The 21,288-nt window shown below is 40.2% G+C and overlaps 2 protein-coding genes across 3 annotated transcripts in view; both read right to left on the bottom strand.

The window, feature by feature from the left end:
* Positions 1-1,549, bottom strand: part of LRP1 (LDL receptor protein 1) — a 56,785-nt gene extending 55,236 nt beyond the window's left edge. Inside the window, exon 1 of one of the 2 annotated variants that reach the window (XM_086831677.1) lies at positions 904-1,549. In XM_086831677.1, coding sequence (XP_086687803.1) covers positions 904-1,048 — 145 coding nt within the window. In that variant the 5' untranslated portion in view covers positions 1,049-1,549. The remainder of the gene's footprint in view (positions 1-903) is intronic. The other variant, XM_086831678.1, reaches the window with a different exon arrangement.
* Positions 1,550-11,572: 10,023 nt separating this feature from the next.
* The window catches only part of L (zinc finger protein Lobe), a 28,181-nt gene continuing 18,465 nt past the window's right edge, over positions 11,573-21,288 (bottom strand). Inside the window, exons 5-7 of the mRNA XM_086831140.1 lie at positions 17,183-17,625; positions 15,451-15,593; positions 11,573-15,364 (exon numbers count right to left, since the gene is read on the bottom strand). Coding sequence (XP_086687266.1) covers positions 12,235-15,364; positions 15,451-15,593; positions 17,183-17,625 — 3,716 coding nt within the window. The 3' untranslated portion in view covers positions 11,573-12,234. The remainder of the gene's footprint in view (positions 15,365-15,450; positions 15,594-17,182; positions 17,626-21,288) is intronic.

Raw genomic sequence — 21,288 nt, 5'->3', positions numbered from 1 at the left:
AACCATTTAAGTTCTAGACTCTGAAAAGATCTTCCTTTTTCGAAGAATCTGGGTGCTAAAACATTTTTTTTATATAATAAAAATTTATGAAATTAAAACACAAAGGAATATGCTGTTTTTGCACAGAAATAAAATGTTTTTCTTCAGAAATAACAACATATACAAATATGAAGAAAAAAATAATATTTCCTTTTAAAATCATTACTATTTAATATTTGCATTCTTTTTATGTAAAATGTCATTTTTCTGGCCCATAAAAATGTGAAAAAATATAATACAAATATTAAAAGTTTTTGTAAAAAATCCCAAACAAAAAATAATAGATTAAATAAGTTATATCCTAACTCCGTAACTGAGAGATGTATAAATTTCCTAATATGTTTACGTTTTTTTATGGATCAACCGCAGCTACTGTCTTCTTGCCACGCTGCACAAATATTTTTATTTCATTTGCGTTGCGTGAAAATTCCACGCGAATCCGCAAAATAAAACACCAAACTAACATACAAAAAGAAGCGACATAAATGTTTTTGCACATACACTTGTTTTTGTTTTTGTTTTCCATTTGTTTTGCGGCATTTTTGTGAGCAAGGAAACCCAAAGAATTTGCATAACAAAGTGAACGACACACAGCCAAACACACCAAAACAAAAGCAACAAAAACAAAACAGAATCAGAGGAGCAGACAGAATCAAAACTGGAGGGAGGGAGACAGAGAGCAGTTGTTATTTTTGGCACTGCAGGAGAAGCGACAGGGAGGGTGTGGGGGCGATGGCCAGGTTAATGCACCGCAGATTAACAACAATTAAGATGCGAAAGGGAGACAGAGAGACACCGCGAGAGAGCGATTCACAAAGAGAGCAAAAAAGATGCTGAGGGCCAGAAAGAGACAGCGCCACGTACCTTTATCCGGCAAGGGAGGTAAAGTGGAGGACGAGGACTCCTGTTGCTGCAACTGCACTTTGCTGCTGCTGCTGCTGCTGCTGCATCTTTCCACGGCGACGACGAACAACAGCAACAACACCCACGAATTCGCTGTCGCCGGCATTTTGCCGCTGGCCGCTCTCTTCACACACTCCTGTTGTTGTCGTTGTTGTTGTTCTGCCTTCCGTTTTGTTTTCCTTTTACACGAAAACACAACACTCACACACAGACACACGCGTACGATACGGACACAAGGAGGCAAGGAAATCACAAAATAATTTAAGGTAATTTTTATTTTCTTGTTTTATTCACATTTTCATCGAGACACGCACTTTTGATTTGTGTTTACTTCTTCCAAACGCTTTGCGCGCTAAGAATATATACGTATTCTTTACTGGACACCACACTTTTTTATTTGTAAAGTCCGCATCGTGCGGTCTTCGAGCCCGGCTTTTTCATTTAAAACGCCAACGCGCCACCGAAATACAGAAATATTAACTCATAATATTAAGCCGGCAATTTCACCGCGACGTGTTTATTTATTCTTTTTCTGTTTTTTTTTTTCACGCAGCGTAGCGGCACACAACCGCTCGTTTCGAAAAATTTTTTGTTTGTGTTGCTGCTAGGGCTGAAACTTTTGTCGATGTTTTGCTGTTGTTTAACATTTTACATCGGACACGTCTTTTAAACCCTTCTACACGTTTACAGATACATGGGGTCGAATTCTGACTTTTGGGGTAGAATTTTCTACATGTGGTAGAATTCTTATGTAAAATTTAAGATTCTCTGGGATCCTGTCGGGTGGATGTTAACTAACTGAATTTTCTCTTTCTATCGGGTGTCGTGTAGTGTTAATGTCCATATCCAGTCCAATCCAAAATATTCGGGTTTTTTTTTTTTAATATTTGCCATTATTTTCTGGTCACTCTGAATTCCGGAGCTGTTATTTAACATTTTACACGTCTAAAGAACAATGTTACACGTTGACAGATACACGGGAAAAAATTTAGAATTACAAGAAGCAAGAATTATGGTTTTTTTTTAACGTATTTGCTTATTTTTACGTTTTTTTTTTTTTTTTTTTGTTCGCTGGGATGGTCATTACGGAAAAAAATTTAACAGTTTATATATACCATCTTTTTTAATTTACGCTCTTTTAATTATTTTTTGGACAGAATCTAGCTTTTACGGGTGGTCATAACATGGCAACACTGATACCCAGTAGAGACTTACGACCATCGATAGTAGTATCAATAGTATCGATTGGTCTGTGCTGCGCGATGTATTGTTTTGTTTATTGCTAATTTATAAACAAAAGTATTAAACCCAGCGTTTTCTAGTTAATATTACCAAGAAGAGTCTATCAATGCATCAAAAATTGCAGTGGCGGTCATTCTTGAAGTCTTTATTCTCACCAGTAGTTTTTAAACGTTATTTGGCGTGTACCCAGGTCAAATGTACAATGTTTTTCCAGGGCTTGGGTAAACTTCACATACCAATTGAAATTCTATTTTTGTAAGTCTCGTAAAAACTGACTCTTAATTAATAGAATTTAAGTTTACTTTACTTATATAATCTGAATATACATTATATTTTAAACGATATTTGGCGTGAACCCAGGCCAAATGTACAATGGCTTTGCATGGCTTGCATGAACTGTACACTATTGAAATTTTATTTTTTTTAATTCTCATAAACTGACTCTTTATTAATAGTGTTTAAGTTTACTTAATTTATATAACAATCTTAATTTAGTTTGTGGGATATTAAACTTGAATTGGTCCAAATCAATGTAAAAATTAATATTTGAGTTGAATAATTAAATGGTATAAATTATGATTATTATACTCTGCTTTTATTTCCATTAATAATTATATTTAATTGTCGGGCTTTTTGTGAGTGTAGAGAATCTTAATTTGTTTTCGATAATACATTTGGTATTTTTTGGTGTTAAATCATAGTACAACACTTTTAAAAAGCAGTGCACTGGTGAACTGCTTTTACTTACCAAAGTTTCACACCTTCGTACACTGCTTGAACTTTGTTGTTACTAAGTCTGCCTTCTATAACACTCGTTTTGGCGGGAAACTTTAAAATAGCTTTAAAATACATTTAATGAAGCAAACTAAGTCAATTTTAATAAAATGGTAGTTAAAAAAAAAAACGAAACACAATTTAGTGTTTTTTTTTAACAATTTTTAGCGTCTTTTAGTTATCTTAAAATTATACAATACAATATTATTTAAATGGTTAACAGAAAAAAATTCTAATATTTTCCTTTTTTTCACAAAATTGTTTAAATGTACAGATATTACATTTGCAAGCAGTCTTTTGTTTATTTCAGATTTCTTGAGCTGAAAAACTGTATATATATACCATATATAAATATTTTCCAACGTAAATACGTTCAAATTTTCTCTTTCATTTTCAAACAACTCCCCAGTTGCAACGAAAACTATTTGAAATATTTCCTACCTTTTTGGCCAACCAATTTGCACCTGCAGCTGTTGATTAAATTCCGCCTTTTGGCCATCAAAAATGCATGCTAGGAGAGAGAGAGAGCGAAGCTCACTTTGGCCCTGTCCAAGGCGAGAAATCATAAAGTTGGCCACGTGCCGTCGAGTAGCGGCTTCTTCTTTCCTAAACATTTTCGGCCAGGTTGTAGCCCCCCACTCCACTCCCCCCACCCTCCCCATCTCACCGAAATCCACCCATTCGTAGTTTGGGTTTTAGGATTGGGCATAAATTATGCGCGACTCGAGCGGCCCTGCGTTCGCCTGTCAAATTTGGCACCTGGCCGCGGTCGAAGGTCTTACACCATTTGTACCATTTACCACTTTACCATTTACTATTTCCCATTTGTATGTCGCGCTTAGCTACCTTTGTGCACTGAAAGAAAAGGGGTTTCGAAATAAAATAAATATGAATTTATTTAAGCAAAAGTAATATATTTAAAACCAATTTGCCTTTATTTCAATTGCATAGTTTATTAAGTAAAAAAGTATTATTTTTAGATTTTTTTTTCCAATATTTTACGCATTATTAATTAAGATTTTAATGGTGAATCGAAATATATATGATCTTGGCTTTATATGCCATTAAGAAATTTGAAAATGTTCATGACTTTAAAACAACATTTTTACAATATCATTTTTTTTTTTAGAAAAGTTAAATCTAAAAAATATCATAACTAGGACAAAAAATGATTAATTTTAATTCAGAAATCCTCTCTTTGTTAGTTTTTATTAGGCCAGCAAAATAACAAAAGTTTAAAAATCTAGCATTTTTACTTAAATTTTTGACAATTTTAACGATGTAACCCCTAATAAAATTTTGGAAAAAATTCAAAAATGTGTTTCCCTTTCAGACATGGCTAGATCGATTCGGCTTTGCATGTTGATCAAGAATATATATGACTCCTTCATTATTTTTCAAGCTTCTGAAAGGATATAAAACCCCTTTAAATCACCACAAAAACGGGTATAATTTTTGAGACTCTCACTTATAACCCGTAATTTCTCCCAGTGCCTTCCAATCCCGCAATGAAAGTGTTTAGGAGCTGCTGCCACTGAGTTGCTCTATATCGGCGTGTCTTAGCCATGTAAACATGTAAACCGTTTGTGGTAGCGGTCGTCGCCGTTCGTTGGGTTCGCCGTGTAATTGAAATTGCGCGGCGTACGCGGCATTAAGTCATAAAAGCAACAACTACAACTACTACTATAGCAGCTATCAAGCAAAAACGGAGGAGAACTGATGAAAAACAAAAGCAAAAATAAAACAAGTTTGTCACACTCTGAGGCCAGGCACGTACTCGCCAAGAGGTCAAAACGCACTCTGGACATGATAAACCGGCGGGCAAATTGTGAAACCCGTCCGTTTCTGTCCACCATCATCATCTTGGAGTCGGAGTCGGAGTCGGAGTTGGAGCTGGAGTTGGAGCTGGAGCCCCAGTGGCACTGTGCGGGTCATAAAAGCAGCGTACTTAGAACAAGTTAAGCACACACAGAAACCAAAAGAAATACATTCCTGTTCGGGCAAACAGAAATTTAATTAAGGTCTCTGTATCTGCGAGTACCTCAATTTCTGGGTAAACGTTCTTTTATTTTTGTGTCTCACTTTACACAGGCGCTACAACAGCATCTGATTGTGTAATACAAGCCAAGTCCGATCTATATAAAGAACGTTGACTTTGTTCCATTTTTCACGGCAATTTTCGTAAAAGAGAGGTGAAAGACATGTTGGAGCTGAAGATCTCGTTAAATTATTATGTCATCATTGGGAATGGTTTTTTGGGAAAGTATGTGGGAGAGTCGTTAAAATTTATTTCATTTCAGTTTAAGGATTTATCTGTAAGCTTGTAGATAATTTTACTTGGATTTGGAGAGCTGTATATGAAAGTTTAAAGTTTTTTGAGAGCTCTGTTTTTAAGATAACAAGCAGTTCTTCATATCATAGGTTCTCAAATAAAAATACTCTATAGATTAATCTAAAAAATGGTATTTATTTATTTGTAGTTAAACCTTGAAAATATTTTTTGAAAGTTTAAGACACTTTGGGAGCTTTGTTTTTAAGATAAGTGGTACTTAGTTCTTAGTATTCTTTGCTCTTTAGGAACCCCCATATAAATTGTTTTAAAAAGTTGTATAAATATGCATTTAAGCTTTTTAAATATTTTCTAAAAGTTTAGGACTTTTTCAGAGTTTGGTTTCCAACCTATGGATCATTGAATCCATGATTATTATAGGTTCTTAGGGAAAAACTATTCCCAAAAATGGTTTACAAGCTAAGGGATATAAATAGTTTGCATCAACATTAAGAAACTCAAAAGCTAAAGAGATTTACTTATATAAAGTTTTAGTTTTGTTTTGAAAATAATAAAATAAAGCTTTGAAAGACCCCAAGTACACCTATGGATCACCTTAAACGATTTCCAAACCAAACTGAAATTAACTTGTAAACATTTATTCGTTAACTTGCACATCTTGTGTTATGTAATCTCCTTGTGACTTTGGACCGCCTACAGAAACCTTAAGAAAAGATTGTGGTAACTGGTAGAGATTCATCCTTTGGCACATCCTTTCCCAGCGGCTCCTTCTTGACAGTACAGCAGTATCCCTCTTCTTCGCTCGTTCTTCGTCCTTTTGCTCCCTCGCGAAATTTGATCTCTTGGCCGTGATAAGAAATCGAGGGATAAGAAGGCGCAAGGCATATAAACACGCTCAAGAAAATGCTCGGGGCAATTGCTGCTGTATGCCGAAGGTCCTTTTGTCTTGGAGGACCTTTTATGTCTTATCAAGGCGAGCGAACTTGGGACGCTTTTTGCCGGATCCTGCTGCTATTGGTCCCGATCTCGATCCTGGTAACACAATACTTTTCCATTGCGGACCGGCGCACCGCAATCCTGCAGCTCCAGCTCCGTCTACGGCTCCTTTTTTTTTAAATTAATTCGCGAGAATTTAAGGCGGAGGTGCCATGCGGCGAGGCTCCCATTATTGTGTCAGCAACTTTATAAATTGCGCATAGAAAACAAACCGCCCGCAAATGTTAAGAATAAGGAAAGACTGAGAGTCCCGAGTCCTTTGTCCTGCACAATTGCTGTTTATATTTGGTGCTGCGTGGCCCATTGAATGGCAATCAATCTATCAATCAATCATGCTGATGATCGTGCATATCGATATCCATTTACATAACACCGATTTCGGCACGTTTTTGGTTTTTAATAGGGGGTATTACTTGGGGTTTTAGGGGTGATTTGGGAGGGGAAAAATAGTTAGAGGAGGAAATGGTGAGGAGCGAGTAACAGGAAGTTACCAATTGGATAGGTTATATAAAGATATGATTAACTATTTCTATGTTGTAAATATTAAATTAATGTGGTATGTTGTGTCAAATAAAAACACAAAGATCTCATCAAAGATTAACACAATACATTAATATTTTAAAAAGCTGTTTCAGGTGGAATTCTTGTCACTCTTCGACATTGCTTAAAACTTATAAATGTTAATTTATATATTTTATTTCTATGAAAAGTAGTAGTTAATAAATAGTTTCTTTAATATTTGAACTAAAATGTATGTTTATAGTCTTTCTTCTAACCAATGGGCTCTAATATTTTCTATATTTTTAAATTAATGACGAATCAAGACCTAAGAAACCCTCCCACAACTTCAATTCTGTTGTTTTTACATTCCAAATAACTAAACACAATACATTAATATTTTAAAAAGCTGTTTCAGGTGGAATTCTTGTCACTCTTCGACATTGTTTAAAACTTATAAATGGTAATTTTATTACATTATTTCTATGAAAAATAATAGTTTATAAATAGCTTCTTTATTATTGGAACTAAAATGAATGTATATAGTCTTACTTCTAACCATTGGGCTCTAATATTTTTATATATTTTTAAATTAATGATGAATCAAGACCTAAGAAACCTTCCCACAACTTCAATTCTGTTCTTTTTACATTCCAAATAAGTTTAATTCTCAATTTGTGAGTTTCCTTAAACCTCAAGTATATACACAAATTTAATTTGAATAAAAAAGTACTATAAAGCCTTCGAGATTCAGCTCTTTAAATCTTATTCTCGCCATAAAGTATCCATTAAGGACCCCATTACCTTGTCAAACTCAAATCCTTTGGCTACAAATTGCAGGCACCAAGCTCAGACCAGCTTTCTTTCTCTCTCTCTCTCTCTCTCTCTCGGTATCTGTAAGATATATATACCTTATATAACAACGCCCCAAAACGACTCCCCTCCCAGCTCACGTGTGTGTGTGTGTACATAGACACCTACGGGACACATATACACACCAAACCTTTCAACCAATGGGAGCTGCTCGCATATGTACAAGCATATGGGTATCCAAAAGATTGTGTATCTCTGTATCTGTATCTGCAACTGTTTTCGGTGTCGGTTTGTGTTTCGTTTTAGGCTCTTAGTTCGTGCACTGCAAAAGGGAACTTGTATCTATAGTAATTGCATAATTAAGTACATAATTAAGAGGCTCCCCCCTCACAGTTTGTTTAGTTTTAATTTGTGTAAATTGCGGCACTCTCTCAGATACAGATCGCGCGTGTCCAAAGCGAGGGGATTATTAATTGAATTAGCGACGATCCGAAGAGGATCTGATAATTAGCGGCTGCTGTTCCCCAACAGACAGGAAGTTGACAGCTAATTGACAAGTCCAAATGGAGATGAAGCCCTCTTTTTTATATTTCCCTCCTCCTAAAAGCTATAACCATTAGCTATGATTAACACTCAATGTTTCTATATCAAAAACCCAAATCATAATTTGCATATTAAGGGGGAGGGAGAGTAAGAGTATCCTGTCCTGGTGACACATCCATCAACATATTTCGCACGATATTATTGACAAACGGATAAGGGATATAAGGTATATATATACACGATAATATGTGGGATGTGGCGCTTTCAAAAAGTCAGTTTCCCAGGCACCATCAAGTGGCACATCCTTATGCCCTTCAAGCTTCCCCAGGATATATCACACCCCCCACAAAATCACGGTAAATCACGCTAATAAGTGCAAGTGTATGGCCCTCTTTACCCTTGCGGAATATATTTAAGTATATTGCATGTTTGGCACACATTCCCGTGTCCTTCAGCTCGCCCCGTCGAACAGGAACAGAAACAGGAACAGGAAAAGGAAGCCTTTGCCTTTCTGAGGGGTTGCAGCACATCACACAAGCAACAACGATTTTTCACTTTTGTTTTTGTTTAATAGGGCATGCGAAAATATATTTCACAGACATCACTTAACCCTCATTTAGGATGAGAGCTCCTTGTACTCCTCTCATCATTTGTCTCCATTTGCCACTCTCTGGCCTCTGGGTTTTGGGTGTTTTCCACGGGGCATCTTCATCAGTCTCCGAATAGCCAATTTTGGAGCTTCAAGCCATGTGAGGCCGTCTCCTTGACTCAACTTGACTTGACTGATGGGAGCTTCTTCATTTGTCACTGTAACGCGCGATGCGGCCTCAAAAATGCTTTTCCCGCATGCCAGCCAGACTTGGAGTTGGCCAACACAATCCTAGGTGAGGAGGGGAACTTCAAGGGGGAATGATATATATATATATATCTATGTACGTATAGATATATATATGTAGCCGCCTGCTGGACATATCCCAGTTTCCTTTGTCAGTCTGTCAGTCAGCTTGCCAGACTTTCAATCGTTGAACTGTGGAAGGAAATGTATTGTTTTAGAGTTTAAAGTTTAATATATATAATAAATATATATATAATATATTATACCTACATTTTATTAAGATTTAGGGTTTAAAAAGAGGTTTTACTATCATTATAATTTGCTTAAGATGTGTTATTAAATTGGTGAGAATGAAACAAGCTTAGAAACCTTTAGAGACTTGTTAGACCTAAGGAGGGTAAGAGGTGTGAATTATCGATTATAAAATAGAATAGAATGTTAATATAAAACGGTGTTTAATTATTATTTAACTTATGTAAATGAATCTATAGATAAGTTAAGATGAAACGACCTTCGAAACTGTCGAATAACTTTATTGTTGCAGAGACTGGTTAGACTCAAGCTCTTCAGGGAGTCAAGTTTCAATCCTTCTTAGGGATTTATTTGCAATAAATTAGTATTATATTTATATTTATTTATTATTTTTAATATTAATATTAATAAACAAATGTATTATTTTTATATTTATCAATCTTTAACCACTGTCTCTGAGCCCTGTGTGAAGGCAGCGTGTACAAAACCTGTCAAATGCCTGAAATACCAAAAATAAAGCCATGCGAATCGATGCGATCCAAGTTGTTGGCCCGATACGTTGGAGGTTTTGATTTGCAGAGCCATCGACATTGTCGTCATCATCGTCTGGGACATATTGGTGACAGAAAGAAAACTAACTTCGGGTAGACGAAGATTATATACCCTTGCAGATTGCAATTGAATTATAGGACATAATCGGAAATCGATCGCATTTGAATTGATATTATAGATATTTTAATCTATCACAATTTTATCGAAAAATCAAATTTTAAAAATCTCATAACTAGGCCAAAAAAGCATTTGGTATTTTTCGGAAAGCTTTGCTCAACGCTAGTTTTTGTTAGCCTAATAAATCTACATACTTTTCTTAAACTGTAAAATAATGAACATTTTTGTCAATTCTTGACAATTTTAATGATGTAACCCCTAATAAAAATTTGAAAAAATTTGAAGTAATGTATTATCTTTTCTACATGTTTAGAAAGATTCGCCTGAAGATTCTAGTCAAGTATATATATGATTTTTAGGGTTGGAAATGACTCCATCACTGCGTTATACGCTTCTGACTAAAATTATAAAAAAGGCAAGTCGAAGTTTTTAAACTGGAAATAAATAATAATTAATAATTCGATTTTTTCCATTAAAAAATAACTTGAATAAAGAGCATAACAGTAGCTATTGTTTAACTTGTTATTACTTATTATTGACAAGAACAGCTGTTATTTTTGTAAAAGTTATGATACGAAAATGTACCTTTTTAGTTTGGGAAATACCTAAATTAATGAACCGCTTTTTAATCTCTAAAAAAAAGAATATATCATTTTCCAATACATCTTGTCAAGATCATCTGATCTATAAAATCCCAAACCCCCATTCGAAAGTGTATAAAAACAGTTCGTGGAAAACACTACACTCGGGGGGATTGAGGGGAATCCGTATCCAGATCGAATCCAGCGGATGAAGCGCGCCTGGCGGTCTGGTGGACTTGGAAGCGATGCCTCACGATGGAGTTTATGTGGGGCCTTAAAACGATCAATGAAGTCTCCTTCTATTGTGGCTTTCGATTGTCGCTAAACTGATGACTGACTGACTGCCACTGGCAATTGCCAGGTCTTTGTATTTGTATTTCTTTTACTTATTTCCAAGACCTGTGGCGTGTAGTTGCTGGTTTTTCCTTCGAACGTTTTGGCATTTGCGGCATGGCGCTAATTAACAACTGCCGGTGCTTTTAGCCACTTGCCGGGGCCTGGAACTGGAGCTTGGAGCTGGACCAATTGTTTTGATGATAAACATTTTTATTGATTTGTGATGATTGCCGCCGCAGCAGGAGCAGGTGCAGATCGGATCGGATCGAAACGGATCGGATCGGATCGGTCGGTGCCTTTTTACCATTGCAATTTATTAAATGCGATTTATTTGCAATTGCTTCCCAGAAGCAGGAGGTGCTGACGAGATTAGTCGTAGGCCTAAGAGATTCCCCCAGACCCTTCGCTGGAGTGTTCCGGGAAACAGAAGCGTCAGAAAAATGTATGTGCTGGAGCTGAGGGCCTTTGGGGTAATTGCCACCGGTCTTGCTGATAGAGATCACCCAACTGGGATGCCAATTTGTTGTGTCTCTTTGTGGCGAGGTTACCCTGTTGCGCACCTTTTTTATGGCCGTTACGTGTCGCGCTTGCCGAAATAAACCAGAAACGAAATATTCGCCATAAAATTGTTGGTCTCCAACGAGAAGGAGAGACCTTCCCTCCGCATGACGAGCGGCGGCTCATGTTGTGTCAGCTTCCATAAAAAACGGGGTATAAAAAACAGACGAAAATTCTCTTATCAGATTTTTGACTCCCAGCCAGAGAGAGAAGCTTCTAAGTAAAGTCATAAAAATATCTTGCTTTTGGTTTCAACTTGTGTTTGATTTATTTACTAAATATTCTTTTTTTTTCTTTAGGTTTATATATATATATTTATATGCTACACATTAAAAATGTTTTGGTGCTTATGTAATTGTATAATCGTTTATTACATGGTTAATTATTGTGTAGTACAATACAATACAATACAATTTATATTTATATATGTATAAATACTGAATTAAAGGCAAGGCCCTACATAACATTTAAATCATAAAATTGAGAATAAATAGCCGTTTTGAATCTTTGAAAAACTATCACACACAAATGCTTTTCTTTTTTGTTTATATTTTTCTTTTTGTTGCTAAGGGTACACTAGGCGTATGTGTAATATGTTTAATGTTTAATGCTTTTTGACATGAACTTAATCTTTTATGCAGAGTTTATCTTGGTTACAATTATATGTGCTTAGTTTTATATTTATTTTCTATATAAGTTAATACTAAACTGTTCCTTTTTTTGCTTTGTTTTTTAATAAGTGGCAAGATTTACTTAAAGGAAGTTCCCAGAAATGTTTATAAAAAAATAAATAAAAGCAAGTTTGGAAACAGTCTTGTTTTAAAATAGTAAGAAAGATCCTTTACAGCTCCAGAGATTCTCAAAGTCTGTCAAGGACTGAACCTCAATCAGCAACTTTTCCTTCTCTAGGCGCTACTGGTGGACCTTTCCATTTGTGAACCCATCTCATTGGTTCTTGTCTCATGCGGCACCTGCTCCACTTCTATGTACTCCTCATCTTCTTGAGGATTCTCTTCCGGCTCATCTTCTCCTGCTCCCGACTCCACTGTATCCGTTTCGTAGAGTTCCTGCTTGACATTGATTGTGGGGCTGCGACTCCTGGAAGGAGGACTCTCGCAGATGGGTGAACTATTCCTAATTGAGGGTGCCTCCACCTTGGGCATAGGTGGCCGCGTTGCCTGTGGCCTCAGCTCGTGACTCCTCTGATGATGCTCCAGCTCCGCCCGGAAGTAGAACTTCTCCGGGCAAAGGCTGCAGTCATAGGGACGCGAATGAGCACCATGCTCTGCCATGTGATTGAGTAAACCCCCCGGTGCTGTAAATACCGCTGAGCAGATGTAGCAATTGAAGCCACGCTGCTCGGTGCCCGCAAAGGTGTGCTCCACCAGGTGTTCTTGGAGCTTCTGGGCATGCGGCAGGATCATCTTGCACAGGTTGCAGCGGTTCTCCACATAGGCGGCGCCTGATCCTGATCCTGCTCCTGCTGATGGAGGTGCCTGCAGCGGCTGCTCGCTTGGCTTACCCCGCTTTCCATTAAGATTGTGCTTGCGACAGCATTTCTCACACAGCTTGGCTGGACCCTCGACTGGTACATCGGGCAGTGGTTCCAGGCACAGAGCACACACTGGCTCCTGGAGGCTACCTCCACTGGAGGCCGACTTGGTGTGGAACTTGGCATGCAGACTTAGCTCAAACTCCGAATGAAGGGTCTGGCGGCAGCAGATGCAGGCCAAGGGCAGGGTGGCACCATCACTGCCATGCTCCGAGAGATGAGCCCTAAAGGCAGCCACATCCTCGAGAGGCTGTCCACAGTGGGAACACTTGCCAGACTGACCCACCTTCGAGTGCTGCAGCTTGTGCTCGGCCAGGATGGCCGGCGAGGGAAAGACCTCATCGCAGATCAGACACTTGTGCTTGCCCGTCGAATTGTGACAGCTCTTCATGTGCTGCTCCAGCTCCGCCCGAGACTTGAAGTTCCCGGCACAGTAGGCACACCTTAAGCTCACTCCTGTTTTGAGATTATGGGCCAACTTCCGGTGAGAGTGGAGTTCCGCCTCGCTGCGCAGATCCTGACGTTCGCACATTCCACAACTGAAGGTGGCAGCTGTTGGAGCAGCACTCGGTGGAGCACTTGGCGGAGCACTAGCCTGTGGTGGCTGTGGATTACCCTCGTTTCCTCCCGCCGGTGAGGTGGACTTGGCGGCATACATCTCCATCAGATAGCGCTGACTCAGGCCATACATGAGAGCGGGATGCGGTGAGGTTTGAGCCTTCAAGGCATTGGTGTCCACCTGCAGGGGACTGTAGAACTTGTTGCCCGTGGGTGGGGCTGCTCCAGAGCCTCCTCCTGAACCTGATCCCGCTCCAGAAGCTGCTCCTCCTCCTCCACCTGCTCCTCCTCCACCTCCAAACAAACCCTTGAAAGCCACATTGTAGTCAATGATGCTGCTGTTGTTATTGGTGGCCGCTGCTGCAGCTGCCGCTGCTGCCAGGGGAGGCAACAAGGCATTCACATAGAGACTCCCCATGTTGGGTGAGCCACGTTGCTGCTCCTTGTCCTTGACGCCGCCACCATGCTGACTCTGCATATGCCTATCCAGCAGGAACTCCACGTGGAAAGTCTCCGGGCAGGAGGGGCATCTAAACTGCCTTGCATGTGCCGCCAAATGGAAGTGCATCTCCAGCTCCGAGGAGCACACAGCCCGGCAGAACATACACTGCAGGGGATTGGCCGGAGCATTGGGTGTGGCTCCTAGTGAGGGATGTCCTCCCAGCTGGTGACGCGTCTTCACATGCACATGGAACTCGGCATCGGAACGGAAGAGCTCCAGGCAGGCGCTGCAACGGAGTAACTTCGTCTCCTGGCTGTGGGCACAGGCCAGATGCAGTTGCATGGCCATCCGACTCTCGCAGAGCTCCGAGCATAGGGAGCACTTCAGCAGGGTGAGTACATGTTCGGACAACAGATGCTGCTGCAGATCCTCCGACTTGGCAAAGCTCTTGCCACAGCTGGAGCTGCAGTTAAACTCCGATCCGGTGATGAGGAAGTGTCCCACCACATGACGCTCGAACTCCGACTGCTCTGGCAGACTCAATCCACAGTGGGGACACACCATTTGCATCCCTTCGGCAATGTGACTCTTTAGGTGATTCCTGAAGCTCTCGAAATCCGGCAGACCGGCATTGCATTGATTGCAAAAGAACACTCCAGGAGGAGCTGCCGGAGGAGCCAACTGTTGGGCCTGCAATTGTTGGGTATTTGTGGGTGTCTGGGATCGCCTCTTGTTGCTGCTCAAATCGGTGGGCAGATCCTCCTCAACCGCACGCGTGGTCTCCCTCTCCGGACTGCCCAAATCCGGTTTGATTTTGGGCAAATCCAGGGCCAGACGAGGACTGAATGTACCAGCAGTGGCCAGGCGATTGAAGTGCTCGTAGTAGGAGTTTGGACTACTCAATCTGTCCAGGTGAGTGCTCCTCATGTGCTGGAATAATCCAGCTATATTGGTAAACTTCATGGTGCAATATTCGCAGCTCAGCTGGAAGCCTTCACTCTCTGGAGCCACTGGTGCCTTTGCTGGATGCTGATGCTGCTGCTCGTGGACACTCTGCAGGTGGGCATTTAGCTGCTCCAAGCTGGTAAACTCCGTGACCTTGGGACAATAGCTGCACCTGAGCAAGGGTGTGGGTGTGGCTGTTGCAGTGGTGGTGCCACCTCCATTACCACCCACATGACTGCTCCTCGATCTCTTGGGGTAGTCCAACCTACTGGGACTACTATCCGAAGCTAGAGCTAAAGCATATCGCCTCTTTTGAAGACTTCCATTGCTGGAGACCGAAGCCGAGGCCGATCCCGTGGATCGTGGACTATAGTTCAGGGCATTGGGATTACCCCCAGCTGCCAGGATGGCTGCATTCTTCTTATGCTTTTGCATGTGCGAGGTCAGAGCAGCTGCCGTATTATAGCCTCTGTTGCACATGCTGCACTGGAACGGCTTCTGGATGTCGTGCGTCTTCATGTGGATCTTCAGGTGGTCACTAATGAGTAGAGAGAGAGAGAGTAACGAGAATTCCTAGACTTAGTTATGGTTATACATTAATTTTTGGCAGAGATGGAATCCTACCTCCTGGAGAAGGCTGCCTCACAATGGGGACACTTGTAGTTACGCTCGTTCGTATGCAGCTTCTTATGGCGATCACGGGAACGCTTGTGCTTGAACAGCTTCGAGCAGTATTCACACTTGAAGGGCAGGTGTTCGGCGTGGCTCTGCAATGAGAAACACAAACACAGATTCGGAAAATGCCATTAGCATAAAGATAAAGATAGATAATCTGAGCAATTAGCTGCCAGAGACCCCGAGGGTAGCCAAAAGCCTATTTGAAATTCTTAGAAGAGCCCCAGACAACCGCCGAACAAACTGTCTACCCCAGTTAAAAGTTGCGACAACGATGACAACGATGACGACGTCCTGGCTTGAATTTATAGATGCGTCAATCTGAATCTGAATCTGCATACCGACTGACTCGACTCCGACTCCGACTCAGACTCAGACGAGTAGGTGTTGTTTCACTTGCCACTCGTGGCTTGTGGACAAAAATTCATCTAAATGCGCGACGCCGCACGCTTGGAAAACCGCACGAGGAGGAGGCGGAGAATGGAGGCGGCGGAAGGCAGGTGCTGTGCTTGTACACCCGCAACCGGTTTGCTTTTTGGGTTCTTTCTGGGCGTCGGCACTTCAGCTTTGAACTTTCCAGAGCGGCAAAAACAAAAAAATTAGCCCATTTGTATGCAGTCCCCCAGCTTTGGACTGCCTTAAAATTGCACAATATATGATGAGTTAGTCGCCGCATCTTCAGTCCTCTCGTGTTGGTTATGGTTTTTTAAACTGTCGCACATCATCAACCCCACGAATCCAAAAACCAAATTCCGATCCGTAGCAGCTCATCCAGGCGCTAGGATCAAAGCCGGACTGCTACATGTTAGACCCCGGATAAAGATCGGACTCGGAATCGGATTCGGACTTCGGTTGGTCGGTAGTCCTAAACAGCAGTTGCAATTGGGTTAACAAGTTTGCTGATGTCATGGGCGGTGTTTTGCGGCCAAAAAGCATTTAAGCTGAATTAGAATACACAAGAGGAAAGGGAGCATTGTGGGTGTGAGGCGGCTCCCACAAAGACTTTCGATCTTGGGGGTTCTCTCTTTGATGTGGCTTTCAGATTTGCCGAAGGAGTTTTAGATATCGTATGATATGCTATTATAAAGAAAGGTCTATACCAAATACACTTGATCCTAAGCTGTGCATAGATTTTGCAGTCATAAATTATACCCTTATAGAAGTTCTATTAATGAAATATGCATCTTTAAATAGTTTAGAAGACAGTGAGTTCCTAAAGTTCTCTTTCAGAGTACCTTCTTGGGTGCTATAACTCATAGTAGCTATTCCTAATTTTATTCAGTAACCTTCCAACTTTTCCTTAAATACTTCTCTTGAAATAATTCCCTCAAGAAACAACCCCTTCAACCTTGTAACTTTTACCACTTCCATTTCAATTAACAAATTGAAAAGCCCCCTTTAACCACCTTTCAAATAAAAGACAATCGATATGACTAACCGCAGATTGTCAATCAAGTCTCAGTCCTGACACCCTGAAAGCCTAAAGGTGTAAAGCTGTAACCCCTAGACTGTCACCTCAATCAGGGAAAGTCCCCAACAAGTCTCACCCAAAAATAGACAAAGCGCCTTACAAGTATGTCAGGCAGGGTAATTAAGAACTTTGTGCCAGCCACCCAACAACCCTTTGGATAAAGGGAGTTGCCGTGACCTCTGAACCCCCAATGAAGACTCCCACACTCACCTGCACGTGATGCTTCAAGTAGCCGAGACGCGGAAATGACTTATCGCAGAACTGACACTGATAGGAGCCGTCGCCGCGTGCCTTAATCCCCTCGCCTGTCAACTTATCAAACTTGGAGCCTGCTCCTCCGGCACCAGCACCACCGCCAGCTCCCATTTTGGCTTCTTTATTGATTTTGCGCAGCTTGTTGGCGATTTTCAGCGCCTGCTGATGGTGGTAATGATGATGGTGATGATGATGGAAGTGTGGCAATCGCTTTGGTTTGGCCAACTCCTCGCCATCGTGGCCACCATTGAGTTTGCCCTCGGACGAATGATGATGATCCTCTTGGCCCGAGGCGGTGGCAGAGGTGGGAGCTCCGGGCAAATGGTGGGAATTGGGCGTCATGGTGCCATCCGAAATGCTAGGCGAGTAACTGGATGATGTATGGGTACTGTACATGTCTGGAAAACAAATCAAGAGAGGTTTTAATTACACTCAGGGAAATGGTGAGGGGAATGCTTGAAATTATTTTAAAAGAAATAGAATTAGAGGGGAGAAAGTGAAGAGGTATTGCATTTTATACTTTAACCCAAAACACAAGTTAATAGATAGTTTTAATTAAGCTTCTTTGAGATCTTTTGACTTCCAAGACTTAAAAAATAAAACTATCAAGTTTATTAACCATAGGGAGCTCAAATAATTATGTCTTAATTATTCTGTTATTATTTCTAAGGCGGCTTTTACAATTCTCGAAGTGTAATTGAGGCCTCATCGAGTGGGAGGCTGCATCCTGATTAGCGGCACTTTGGGGACCGCAAACCGGGGACCGGGACAGGAAATCAACGTCGGCTATCAAATGCTGGACACGGAATTAATTCAATTAGCAGACGACACCCCAATCCAGTCCATCCAAGTGTGAGCTGGTGATCTGGGGACAAACTTTCGAGCGAGTCTCATGCAAACTAATTGCGCTTTGTTCTTAGCTGCGGTTTTAATTACAGTCCCAGCATCCCATCATCCCATCATCCCGAGATCCATGAGGGTCACTTGATTCCCTCTACATATAACCACGCGCCAAGTGCCGATGTTCACTTTCCGTTTTCGACAACTTTTAATTAAACCCAATTGCGCGTGATCTTTGCCTCTGTATCTCTTTTGATATATAACACATAATAATGCATTGGGTCAGGGTATCTCTCGCTGTCTGTCGCGGTTTATTTAACCCCAACTCTGGTCAGTTCTGATCTAACTTCCCTTTCTCTCTAATTGGAAAACATCCGCAAGATGCGTCCACTGGATGCACTTATTAAGCCGTCTTGAACTTAGGGGTTAAAGAAAGTTGTAAGAGATTTGAACCCATTCAGATTTGATTGAAATGTTGGTTGTAAGTAGTTATGGGGACAAGAAAGTCAAGTGTCTAAGAGATTGATCGAGAAAAGGGAGATCTTGGTTGGGTTTATATTAAAGATTTGTGGAAGATTCTGGGATGCTAACTTATTAAGGAGAAATTGTTGTTAAGACAAATCTAATGATTGATGTGCATTTTGATTTAGAGTAGAGGAATCTTAGTTTCAGAGAATATATATATCGATATAAGAAAATCTATGCCAAATATTTGTATAATTTATCTTATTCTACTTCCTCCTTTGGACATATACCATACCTTACAAAAAGGGTACATCATACATCTTGAACTTACATAATTATCCTTAAATAGTTCTCTAAAACTCAAGCTCGGATTAAACACAATCGATGTTTGATAGTTTGACTCTATTTTAAAATACTTTTATAACTCTTATATATAAAAACCCATTTCAAAACCCCTTACATTCTGGTTGTGGTTATTTTTCAGATTCTGAACCCTAAATTCATTATATTTATAACAATGCTTACAAAAATTAACAATATTCCGAGGAAAAGAAATACCGTCGGCATATGAAGTTTAAGCTTTAAAACTAAGACAAATAGTTAAAGTATTTTAATAGCAAATTAAATTTATTTTTCACATTGTTTTACAATGTAAAGTATTTTTTCATAAAAAGAACAAATTAAAATGGCTTTTAAACAGAGTTATTAATCATTTTTAACCAACAAATTATGGATTGATGTTTTCAGGCTTTTAGAAACTTTATAATATATTAAACAAACCCATCAACACTTTAATTACAACTAATTCAAGTTCTAAAAATCTCCCCTTATTTACCGCTATTAGTTATCTCCTTGGTGGCCTGGATCTTTTCAATCAAATTCTCCAAACGCGAACTGGGACCGCGATATAACATCTTTAGGGCCATCATATCACGGCATGGTCTTTTTCAACTAATTAAATTAATTAATACAAATTTTAAATTTCACTAAAAATCACTTAAGAGGCACTTGAACTGCACTTCCTTGGGGGAGAATATTAACCACTTTTAGTCTGAGATCCCTTTGCGGCACCAAAGGATCATTATTTATGGGTTTATTCTCCTTTTTTGAGTGTTGTTTTTCTATTTTTTGTTTTCGTCGCGATAACCGAAGGACGTCCAATTGCCGCGAGCACCAAAATGTGAATAAAATCAGAGCCGCAAAGCGAAAGACGACGACCGAGTGCCAAAGAGCCCAAGGAGAAGAGCAGAGCAGCGGGCGACGACAACTAGGCGAACTGGTTCTGCCCTGCGTGTGTGTGTGTGTGTGTCTATGCGAGAGTGTGTCTGTGTGTGTGTGTGCGTGTGCCTTTTGGGATTCTCATCCAACAAATGGGAAAGCAACAGCAACGCCAATTTAAATGGCGCCCCCACCCCACCCCCACTAACACTCGCACACAGCGCTCATACGGTAGAGTGAGCGAGAGAGCGCCCTGTATATAAGCACCACACACTGAGAGCCCCGAAGCCGAGAGCCGAAGAAGTTGCGTGCTCGGGCTAGAGTGAGAGCGAAACATCTTCGACCGGAAAGAGAGAGAGAGAGAGAGAGAGAGGGCGTCTGTCGTGGCCAAGCTGGTGTTGGTGACGTTGCCACAGCACCACACATAAGCGCTATAAATACATACATACATATACACGAGGGCAGTCAAAAGGCGGAGCATGGGATCCAACGAGACCCTAATGGGTTAAAGGGTAGAGGGAGACGACAACAGGGAGTGGGAGCAGCAGTGGGAGCGGGATGGGGAGAGCCAAAGCTGATGCGTTTCACATATATTTTATTTATGTGCGCTTAAAAAATGTAATTTAGTCAAAAAGTCAGGTGATGATGTGATATTTCTTTTCTTTTCGGTCGTTTTTTAAAGAGGGAATTTATTTTTTGGGGCTTGGCTGGGGCAATTTACTTTTTTTTGGGTTAATTAGATACTGATTCGGATTGAAAAAGTTGCCCAAAGTTACAGATTTAAAAACTGGCATGCTCAATATGACCTGAAATTGAATATAATTGAGGTTTATATGGATTTTGTAAAGGGCGTTGGGTAAGTAACTCCATAAATTAAAATGACGCAAGCTATCTTTTGTATAGATAATCATGTTTAACCACAATTTTTAAAGATTTAACACTCTAAACAAGTTTACAAAGTAAGTTTGACCAAGGAAATTTCTCATAAAAATATTATATTGCCTACTTTTATGCGCATAACTAAGTGATTTTTATTTGTAGATGTCTTTATTAACCCTTTTCATACATAAATAACCTTTAAATCCTACCTAAACTGTGCGAAACATATATTTTATATATTCATAATCCTCTTCTGAGTTTTACAAACGGCAATTTGTCTAAATTTATATAAAAATCAAGGCCATCAACATTGGCATATGTTACAAAAAACCCTTTTTTCTCCCCTTCCCACTCTGTGTAAATGTCAATTTGTCATTTTGATCCTCATATGAACGTACATACGAACATGACCGCAAACAAACAATGCCGTTCTTTGGCTGCCAAAAAAAGAAAAAAGTTAAATTGACGCCAAAAATTCGAAATGGAAAAATAAGAAAGACTCGCCATAGGAAAAACACGTTTAAGCCATTAGCGCGAACCCGTCAATGTGGCAACAAACGAATTGTTTGCAAAATGAACAGTATATCCTGCTGACAGAGGATATCACAGGACAGCCGGTGGCCAGAAAAAGGACTGTCGAGTGCAGTTCACTAAAAGCC

This window comes from Drosophila serrata, unplaced genomic scaffold (assembly GCF_035046125.1).
Source record: "Drosophila serrata isolate PLE 108 unplaced genomic scaffold, ASM3504612v1 contig_240, whole genome shotgun sequence".
Classification (NCBI taxonomy): Eukaryota; Metazoa; Arthropoda; class Insecta; order Diptera; family Drosophilidae; genus Drosophila; species Drosophila serrata.
The sequence above is the reverse complement of the archived record's forward strand: the minus strand, read 5'-3'. Positions and strand labels throughout refer to the sequence as shown.